The 11,315-nt window shown below is 41.6% G+C and overlaps 1 protein-coding gene across 1 annotated transcript; it reads left to right on the top strand.

The window, feature by feature from the left end:
- Positions 1–5,560: 5,560 nt before the first annotated feature.
- LOC138743625 (extracellular calcium-sensing receptor-like) lies at positions 5,561–10,378 on the top strand. The gene is made up of 5 exons (XM_069899150.1): positions 5,561–5,818; positions 6,260–7,093; positions 7,817–8,044; positions 8,750–8,873; positions 9,471–10,378. The coding sequence occupies exons 1-5, from the start codon at positions 5,561–5,563 to the stop codon at positions 10,376–10,378; spliced, it is 2,352 nt and encodes a 783-aa protein (XP_069755251.1).
- Positions 10,379–11,315: the final 937 nt, after the last annotated feature.

Here is an 11,315-nt window from a genome sequence, read left to right as displayed (position 1 = left end):
ATTCCTGGATGAAACTAATACTTCCCTCCACCAGACAGAATTTCAGGTTTACATAAAAGCGCAAAATGTGCAACACCAATCTCACACTTAGTTCAGATCTTGGCGTGGATCCGTCATTAATTGATCAATTATTCAAGGGAATCATGGAAAATTCTTGATGGGTTGCTCTTGTTCTCATAATGTTACAGCACGCATCAGTGATTGCATATTGCTGGAACTCAATAGACATCAACCATTTTTGGTTCTGCGAATTTAACCATTCCAGATTTGTTGATGACAAACTGAGGAATGTTCGCAATTATAAGGAAAGATGTACCTTCACTCTATCCCGACCAAACTGGAGAAAGACGCCTCATACATCACGCTGCTGGTCATCGACTCTGTGACAGATAGGATAATTACCCAGAGGTTGTTGAGAAGCTGTCCTGGCTGGGACTCAATATCCCTCTCTGTTACTCGATTCTGGACATCAAAACAGAAAGACCACAGTGTGTCCGGGTCAGTGCAGAACCTCAAGCACCCATCTTGAGCAATGGCACACCCCTGTTCACGTCACTAACTCACGACTGCATTGCCAAATCTCTCTTCAACAGTGTCACCATACTTTGTTTGGCCTCGTCAGCAACAACCAGACGCACCGCAGAGAAGAGGTGGAAAATCTCCTGATATGGTGCGAGAGTAACAACTGGAGACTCAACATAGAAATGACGATTATCAACACCTTTCATGTTACCTCTGTGCTTTCAACCGTTTACAACTGTTCCCAATTTACTCTCCCTCGTTCCTGATTCGTCTCATCTTAATATTCCCTTACCCAGTTGAACACTTTACCATTTTCTCCTTCTATCCTTGTCCATAACTCAGGGCGTTGTGGTCACTAACACCAAAATGCTCCCTGGCCAAGAGGTCTGTCACGTTACCAAGTGCTAGTAATCTGACAAATTCTGCTCCATCTACCCTTCCTAATTTCTGAGGATGCCAGTCAATATTTCTAAAGTTGAAGTCGCCCATAATAACAACCCAATAATTTCTGCACCATTCGAAAATCTGCTTATTTATCTGTTCCCCAGTTTCCCAAAGGCTACCTGGGCCCTATAGACTACTCCTAGTATAGTGATTCCTTACCATCCTCCCATACTGACTCAGTAGGCAGTCCATCTAGAGCATCCTCTCTTTCTACAGTCATCATACCATCCATGACAAGTAATTCTACTCCCACCTATCCTTCCTCCCATCCACTTCCTTTATGACACCAAAGCCCAGGTACCTGCATCATCTAATCCTGTTCTTCCACCAGCTATATCTCTGTAATGGGTATTACTTCTTAATTCCATGTACAAATCCATGCTCTAAATTTATCTCCTTTATTCTTAATGTTCATCTCATTGAATTTAACACATTTCAAACATCCCAACTGACAATATTTATGGTACATCGCCTGCCTGTTCTTCCTTTCAAACATCAAAATATCACATCACCCTCTTTCTCCCTCTGCATCACATTCTGGTTCGCAATCCTGCCAAAATAGTTTAAACCCTCGCTAAAAGCTCTAACAAACATTGCCCCCAATTGGACACAAATATAAGATTTTGAGCCTCTGACTTGCCGGCTTTTCATGCAAATGCAATGCAAATGCAGTCTCCGACGAAACGTTCGTATGTTTGGCTATGCAAAAACACCATTCGGTTGGCATTCTTTTCCTCATTTTAAATAAATACGGAGTAACCCCCCCCCCTACTCACGTAGACAATATGATAATGTTGCGGGTACATCCGCTTGCTCAAAGCTCCAGTGACGCAGTTTCGATCCCCAGATCGACCTCTTGTGTGTTGACATTACATGTGACCCGTGCGGGTGCTGAATTTCACGGGGAATTTTCAGTTATCTCAAACATTACAAAGATACAGGCGTTTCTAGGTTAAGTGGCCACTTACATGAAGGCACCTTGAAGTATATTATGGGAATTTGGGGAAAATAAAATTGGTATCTCTTAGGACTAGTGTTAATAGGCATGATAGATGGTCCTGAGCTGTTGGGTCCAACAATCCTGCTGATATATACACTTTGAGAACAGGGAAATATATAATCGTACTGAGAGAAAATAGGGTTCCGTTCTACATTGATCTAGAAATGTGGCAAAAGATTCACAAGGATGTTACAAAAAGTGAAGGGATATGCTTGGATTATCTTTCATTCAGGATAAGAAGCTGAAAAGTGATCATCGAGAGGTATAAAAATCACACGAGGACCTTGCTAATCTAAATAGTCAAAATCTACATCTGAAGGTCGGAGAATTTTAAAGCTGGAGTGCATAGGTTTCGAATGAGGCAGGTAATATTTTAAACGGATCTGAAGGGCAAGTTGTTTCAATAGTCCCACACAGGGAAGAAGTGATGGAGAACGTAGCAGACGTGGGTATATTTGCGCTATTAATAAACATTTAGGCAGGTACATGGATGCGGAAGACTCAGCAGATTTGGACCAAACACAGACAAATAGGACTTGATTAGATAGCAAATGTGGTTGACGAGAAATTGGTTTAGATGGCATTTCCACGCTATAAACATTTGAAACTGGTTGACCAAAGAAAACAGATGTTGATGAATTTTTAGATGTTAAATATATTGCCGAAGAATGGGAATTGTGCAGCAAAATGCACTGTGGTAGATTATACATGATATCGAAGAAACAAGTACAGGTGCTGGTGCGTTTTCGTGCCTATTGCATTTACTTGGGTGGACCAGGACATGTACATGGAGATGATTATCCCAAGGAATTTGAAGCTATTATATCCATCGCAGCTCCATTCATGCAGATTTGGGAGTGATTTCTATACTCCTCAGTAATCGATCATCCTCTCTTTGGTAACAAATCCTCGTGTGATTTTTATGCCTCTCGATTATCACTTTTCAGCTTCTTACCCTGAATGAAAGATAATCCAAGCATATCCCTTCACTTTTTGTAACATCCTTGTGAATCTTTTGCCACATTTCTAGATCAATGCAGAACGGGACCCTATTTTCTCTCAGTACGATTATACATTTCCCTGTTCTCAAAGTGTATATTTTCTAGCACTGAGCCTCATGATCCTCTACCTGTATTCTGCTTCTTTGTTAGAGACCCTGCTGACAATAATATTCCGCGCATTTAAAATAGAGTTGGGCCTAAGTAGGTCCACATAGTTTTGTGCACAACATTACATTAGAGGACTGAATGTGCAGCCACGTGGACCACCGATGTTGAAGATGATCATGTGGAAGAGATGTCACCGATCCCTGTGGATAGTAATTTCTGCACCCAATTGCAGAGTGGACACTGAGGCTAAATTAGCAGAGATTGGGGATTTGTTGGTTTGATATTGTGGTGCTAGTAAAATAAATAGTTGGCTAGCTTCGGTTCAGTGTTGACCAGTGGTTTCAGGTCTGAGTGTAGGGCCGGAAAAAGGAGTTGATCTATTTCGGAAGTATGTGATGGAGTTGGTCATGAATGGCTAGTTAGTGATCTGTGATCGACCTCTCAAACCATCTCATGATAACAATTATGAAGACAAGCAAAACGTTGGCTTGACTTAAATGCCGAATGAGTGTCAACGTTGTGGGCAGGTACATTGTTCAATATTTCCATTGTTCAAACACATCGAATCTCTGAATCATACAGCATAAAAGAGGTGCTTTGTCCACGCCGAGCAGGTTGGAATTCTGGGCTGGTCCAATGTGCCTGCATTGGGTCTATTTCCATTCAAGTCCCTCACACACGTAAATTTGTTCATATCTAATAGAACTTTGCGTCCGTTTCGACAGTTTCATCTGTCAGATCGATACCAATACGGATTACAATCTGAGTGAAAATTGGGCACACGTTCCTCTTAAATATTATCAATCCCATCTTAAACCTATTAATGAAATGTAAAATTGAGTTATTTTCTTTTTTTAAAAATTTTTTATTTTTCACTGTTATTTTCTTCATGTATTATTTGATGCGTAATTTGACTTGAAATTAGAAGGAATGGAGGCTGTGAGTAAATTACATATCTGGTGGCTATCGTTAGAGGGATGGTGTCTTCATGCTCTCTGGGGCTTTTTCTTATTTCTTAGTTGTAAACAGACCGAAAATATAGATGTAATGTTTATTGCCAGTGACATAATCTCATGCTGAGCTGGATGTAAGAGCATCAACTCACACATCCCGCATATAGCATGTTATGATTGGAGAATTACGACATTACAGCGGCTGCTGTGGTTCCAAATCGCACTGGGAGACCCTCAGATCTCGACAGGCACAATATAAATACGAGTTCTTCCATTTTCTATATAAAAACAATGACAGGTCTTCTGTAATAGAGCAATGTCTCGATTTCTGGTTCTCCTGTTGCTGGCCACAACGTGGGAAACTCAAGGAATCGTTTGTAAGCGACGAGCAAATGTCAGTGTGTCTGATTTGGAGAAGGATGGTGATATCATCCTTGGTGGAATATTTACTGTGCATTTAGATGCGGTTCACAACTTCCATTCATTTGCTTCTACTCCGAAAAGAACCAGGTGCAGAAGGTGAGACCACTTCTTGTAAACCGCATTGTTTGCTCTAATGTAGAATTGGTGAAAGCCATTGAATTCATCTTTGAAGACAGAATGAACGATTGCCTGATGACGTTGCATACTGTTACCTTTGTACATTGGTACCGAGCGACAGAATAATAATATCAAGAATTTAGAATTTACCTCAAATTAAAATTGTATATATTATATTAAAATATATTTGTTGTTATTCGGAAACTTTATTGCCATTGTACCATTTCAAGATATAACTGCAGAACGAAGGCAAGCAAGAATGCTTCCATTAGTTTGAACTCTATAATAGATCTAAATTCTTACTCCATTACATAGACGCAGTAAAGGATGAAGGATTGATGTGGATTTTCAGTCCAGATATTCTAGCGAAACACAGAAAACATTCCGATCCTGTTGCCATGGCAGCAGATATCTACTGATACCGAACATAACCCGAAAGTCTGCACATTCTTTATGAAGTGGAAATAGTTGATGTTCTTATCACGTTCTTATACGCTCTGTTGACAAATTGCGGCATTACGGCACAGTACAGGCCCTTCTGCCAAGGATGTTGTGCCGACCTATGAAGACCTATTGCACAACAATCCAATCCTTCCCCACATCACTCCACAACCCTTAATTTTCTTCTGACATCCATGTAGCCATCCTAGTGGTCTTTTAACTGTCCTTAATGTACCAGGTCGTGCAATACATTCTAGGCGCCCTCCACTCTCTGAAGCTGCCTGCATTCTTGGGTACAGTACTTGTATACATTCCAGAGAACATTTGAGTATCGCAGATGTCATATCTGAGAGGGATGATATTATCTACAGCAGCATCTAACGTTTATGCGTTTTTTCCTGCTTATCCTATAATAATAATAATAAATAAATAAATTGCACGTTTAAACAGCTAATGTGATATTAAATCGAATGATTAATTTGAACAGTTTTATTTCTGCTCTTGCACTCATGTACAGATTTGATTATGCAGGCTTCCGATTCACACAAACTATGATTTTTGCCATTGAAGAAATAAACCAGGATGAATATCTACTCCCCGGGATCACTCTCGGGTATAAAATCCACGATGACTGTTCGTCCTCCGCGATTGCCTCGAAAGCTGCGCTCACTTTGATCAACGGAGAAGAAGAATTGATCGAATACCCGGAATGTAGAACTTCTTCGAATGTCGCTGCCATCGTTGGCTGTGATATATCCACAAACTCCATCGTAACCGCACGGACAATCGGATCCTTTGGAATCCCGCTGGTAATATTCAAATATTTGACTTAGGTATTGTAATAACAATTTTGGACTAGTTCCGACATTATTACGAACAGAGCCATAAATACTAGGCAAGAAAGAAGTTAGTGAACATCGGGCATATGCCTTTAAAAAATTAAAAATATAATAAGGTGGCGGCGCACAGAGCGCCACCATAAAAACACATTTAGAGCTTCGAAAAGTATACTAGTTGAAACCACCAGAAAATGTTCAAAGAACTGTGGAAATTTTAACTATGACCTTTGTTGTAATAAATAAGTAATTTGCTAAGAGTTTTCAAAAATTTCGAACTTCCGGTTATATATCTTATGCAAATACCACCGGTGTGTAATAATATCAAATGAGTCAGATTGAAAGTCAAGCCACATCAGTCACCGCCAGTGCAAACATGAGGAGGTATTCACATATTTATCACTTTCCCTGCAGGTTAGTTACTTTTCCACTTGCTCCTGTCTGAGCAACAAGCAGGAATACCCGACATTTTTTAGAACTATACCCAGTGACAAGCACCAGTCGAAAGTCCTCGCTGAACTGGTGAGAACGTTCGGTTGGACTTGGGTCGGAACTATAAGAAGTAACAACGATTATGGTAATTTTGGAATGCAGGGATTTGTGGAGCACGTGGAAAAATTTGGGGTTTGTATCGCCTACTCGGAATCATTTCACACGACCGATCCAATGGAGAAAATCAGCAAAATTGTCCGTGTAATAAAACAGGCGTCCACAAAAGTGGTGGTGGCCTTTGTTCCAAGCGGTTATATGCGCATTTTGTTGGACGAAATTTGGCGTCAAAATGTAACGGGCATCCAGTGGATTGGAAGTGAAGGATGGATTACAAGAAATCTTCTGCCACCTGAAGTAAGTGCAATTTATCTCGCAGGAACCATCGGTCCAGCAGTCCACAGGACAGAAATCGCTGAACTCAGAGATTTTCTTCATAATGTCCATCCTTCCAACTTTCTTGGCAAAGATTTAGTGACAGAGTTCTGGGAAAATTTGTTCAACTGTTACTTTACCACTGAAAACATGATAAGTATAAGCAATTTTCCAGATCATCTTCGCCGATGCACAGGGAAGGAACAAATGGAAGGGCTAGAAAACTCCTACCTTCCCGAGATAATGGACGGAAGTTCTTACCATGTGTATAAAGCGGTCTACGCTATCGCTCATGCGCTCCATGACCTGTTAACCTGTGAAGAAGGCAATGGGCCCTTTGTGAATAACACATGTGCACAGATTTCAAATTTTGAGCCGTGGCAGGTACTTAAATATTTGTTTCTCTTTTTCATGCACACACCTCGTGGAGCTGTGATAGAAATTTATGTTGTTACATATTTATTCTCAAGCATTTCCTCAGCAACCCTCCCCCCCCCATAATATTTTGGCAATTATTTTCTACATGATCATCAAAAATATTGTTTCTGAGTATGGGTTCAAAAGTTTAACATATCAATTTATTAAGTGTGGAGAAAAGGTCAGCTAATTTTCAGAGATAAAAACTTCTCCGATTATTGTGTGATTCGTGTGCAGATAATCAAGCAGTGAGAATGGGGAAGGATAAATGTTGAGAGCATCACTGGTAGAACATTCCTGCTCTCTGTACAATAGGGCTCCAAGGGATTAATACCTGTTGTCTGTTTTTATTGGGGTTTTGATGTGCTACATCTAACAGGCTGCACATCCGACAAGGTCAGAACTCCCGCACCTTTGCAACGAAGTGCCGGCGTAGATGATGAGGGCAAGTAATTGGTAGAGGCATTAAACACATTCAGTGATGATATCGAGTGAAACAGGACAAATATATTAGTCCCCGACCTAACCTTAGACATATATCCATTATATTCCTGGTGCGGTTCCAGTATCTACATGTTCCTTCAGATGGAAATGATCCTTCAGAACATTTCAATGATTCGTGTGAACAGTGAAGTTGAACTTCTGTACCTCGGTGCATAATGCCAAAGGCATTGCTTTATTCTTCCCCAGCTGCTCCACTACCTACGCCTCGTTAATTTCACAGCGAAGACTGGAGAAATCGTACATTTTGATGAAAATGGCGATCCTGTGCCAAGATACGAATTGGTGAACTTGCAGACTAATTCGGAGGGTACAATTGACATTGTGAATATTGGCTATTACGATGGTTCAGCTCCGCCAGGGCGTGAACTTACGATGAATGTTTGGGATATTTTGTGGAGCACGACTGGAAATAAGGTATGCCCCTTTACCGTTGATTTACACCGGCCAAATAGAAGATACAATTATGCTTACGATTAAGGTAGCATTGTAGATGCAAACATTCATTGCCGATGGCTGGCTGCTCCAGTTTCATGTGTGGAAGGATACTGTCAATAGTTTGTGGCTTTATTCTTTGGAGTTTAGAATGCCGATTTTCTCTATTTGTTTGGGCGAATTGGGTAGGGGGCGTTGATTGGAAATTGGGGAGAAAAATATAGGACAGAAGTGAATGGATAACAGTTGTTTGCGTGGTCTGGTCCCGGTTTCGGCTCTATGACCATGTGAAATGATATAGATTGCAATCAAAGAGCATGGAGCGGCACGGTGAGTGCAGCGGGTATCGCAAGGAAATGACATCACGGTCTATCCTTCTTCCCCGTGTCCATGTGGGTTTGACCCGAGTGCTCCGGTTACCTCGCACCCTGTCAAAATGGACGGGGTGATGTAAGTTAATTGGGTTATTTAAATGTCAAGGGCCCGTGGGTCAGAAGGGCCAGGTATCGAGTTGTATGCGTGATGTATGTCTTGCACAGCCTTGATGTGAATTTTTTTTTTAAAAACTACTTGCCGATTTTGGAATGATGTGGTAAGAAGTGTATTCGGAGGAATCCGGGCCAAATTAAACAGCGCATTATAATATAAAAACTATTACATGCATATATTTGGTATCTTTTGCTTTAGATCCCACAAGCAATGTGCTCAGAACCCTGTCTTCCTGGAACAAGACAAATGAGCCGGAAAGAGCAACCAATTTGTTGTTTTGACTGTGCAGAATGCGCCGATGGTGAGATTAGCAACATCACAGGTGAGTTCAGAGATATCAACGGGCATGGACATACCTTTTTCCTTTTACTTTTAGGAAACAGTCCCTTCCATAAACGAGACAGGGCCCCATCCACAAAGAGAGCAATTAAGCTAGAAACTCCAACATCCCAGAACGCTTGGAAGGAAACTAACGGATGGAGGAAAACCAAGCAGACAGGTGTAACAGGGCCCCATCCACAAAGAGAGCAATTAAGCTAGAAACTCCAACATCCCAGAACGCTTGGAAGGAAACTAACGGATGGAGGAAAACCAAGCAGACAGGTGTGACAGGGCCCCATCCACAAAGAGAGCAATTAAGCTAGAAACTCCAACATTCCAGACGCTTGGAAGGAAACTAACAGATGGAGGAAAACCAAGCAGACAGGTGTGAAGCATACAAGATCCTTTGAGACATCTCTGGCACTGTAATAACGTGGCCCTAACCGCCACGCTAACTGTGCCGTATGGTGCGCCAAATTGCCTGTTTCCGTTCTGGAAGACTCTGTAATTCAATGTTCCCCCATTCAAACAGTGTTTCTGGAATTTCTAAGTTCTGTGCTCACTGATATTTTTGTGTATAACATTGGATTTTTTTCAGATTCCACAGAATGCATAAAATGTCCCTCGGAATACTGGTCAAATCAACAGAAAACCCGATGTGTTCGCAAGAAGGTTGAGTTTCTTTCCTTTGGAGAAGTTCTGGGGTTTGTGTTGGTGACGCTCGCTCTAGTGGGAGTCTGCTTCACCTTGGCCACCGCTGCTATTTTCTACCGTTACCGGGAAACTCCCATGGTGAAAGCGAACAATTCCGAGCTCAGCTTCCTCCTTCTCTTCGCTCTCATGCTTTGCTTCATTTGCTCGCTCAGCTTCATTGGGGAACCCTCCGACTGGTCTTGCAGGTTGCGACGCACTGTTTTCGGAGTTGTTTTCGTTCTCTGCATTTCCTGCATTTTGGGCAAAACCATTCTAGTTGTGGTGGCCTTTAAAGCAACTCTTCCCAACAGGAGCGTGATGAACTGGTTTGGACCCACTCAGCAACGGCTGGGCGTGTGTATCCTGACATTTCTGCAGGCTTTAGTTTGCGTTGTCTGGCTAAGTGTGTCACCTCCCCATCCCCTGAAAAACATGAGCTATTATCGAGACATCATTATTCTGGAATGCGACGTGGGGTCATTAACGGCCTTTTACTTGGTATCGGCCTATATTGCTCTTTTGTCCATTGTGTGTTTAGTTCTCGCTTTCCTTGCCCGGAAACTTCCAGACAACTTCAATGACGCCAAGTACATCACCTTCAGCATGTTGATCTTCTGCGCGGTTTGGATCACTTTTATCCCAGCCTATGTGAGCTCTCCAGGGAAGTACACGGTGGCCGTGGAAGTGTTTGCTATCTGGGCATCAAGCTTTGGTTTGTTGGTCTGTATCTTTGCACCAAAATGTTACATTATCTTATTGAAACCACAGAATAACACGAGGAAACACATGATGGACAAAGGAGCTTCGTTGTGAACGAAGAAACACACTGCAGTACTGAGAAAAGAAGCGAATCTGCAGATAGTTAGTAGGTCAGGCAGAATCCATGTCGAGAAATGGACAGACAGCCTTTCAGCTCGTTCCACTTGTTCGGAACCTGATGCTCCTCTCCCATGTTTTGTGTTCACTTTACTCGCTGCACTTCAGTGTCTGCTCCATGGTATGTCGTTGTGTGTCATTATTGCTCATTAAAAATTGACTGGATTCGTTTATGGTGTTTCGGTACTTTATTTTTTTTTATGAAGTGAATACAAATGCTCTCGATTCGGAATCTTAAAACTTGCTGCAAACAGTAGGATTGGATTGTGGATGTGTCCAACACAGAGTATGATGAAGGGATAAAGGCGACAAATGGATTATATGAAATATTATTTCAGGTGTAAGCGTTACTAGACGCAAGCAATAATTCACTAGTCCAGATTACACATTTCAATAGCAGCACGAAGTGTCCACCTCGTCGGAAAATCAGATTGGATATTGTTGATCGATCATTCTTTATTTAGGGAATTAAGACGTTAATCGCGGGTAAACTCTTGATTGGATGGAATTGCTTTCATTGGGACGTCCCGTGAATAGTGGGTCCCAGCAGAGGTCAGTGGTGGGACATAGAACGAGATCAATCCACGTCATCGATATTTTGGCTATGGTAATGTAACATTTTAATATTTGCTGATGACATCATCTGAGGACGTTTGGAAATTATGAGGAGTTATGAGGATGTAGAGCCTTCAAAAGAATACAGATAATCTGAATGAACCAGCTGAGAATTTTGAAAATGTTGAGAGATTCGGATGTGTTGATAGTCAGTTGGCGTTGGGTATCCCTTTAAAATATTGAGAGCCTTCAAAGAAATCGATATGAGGCCAGTCATCTAGTATTTCCCCATATTCCCTTCCCATCCTTTGTTTATAAC

This window comes from Narcine bancroftii, chromosome 9, assembly GCF_036971445.1.
Source record: "Narcine bancroftii isolate sNarBan1 chromosome 9, sNarBan1.hap1, whole genome shotgun sequence".
Lineage (NCBI taxonomy): Eukaryota > Metazoa > Chordata > Chondrichthyes > Torpediniformes > Narcinidae > Narcine > Narcine bancroftii.
This window is presented reverse-complemented; position numbering and strand designations above follow the sequence as displayed.

Excerpts from the sequence above, each read along its gene's own strand:
- LOC138743625 (XM_069899150.1), top strand. The coding sequence starts at position 5,561 with ATGATTTTTGCCATTGAAGAAATAAACCAGGATGAATATCTACTCCCC. Across the intron at positions 8,045-8,749 it reads GGAGCACGACTGGAAATAAG|ATCCCACAAGCAATGTGCTC; the intron begins GTATGCCCCTTT and ends CTTTTGCTTTAG. Across the intron at positions 8,874-9,470 it reads TGAGATTAGCAACATCACAG|ATTCCACAGAATGCATAAAA; the intron begins GTGAGTTCAGAG and ends GATTTTTTTCAG.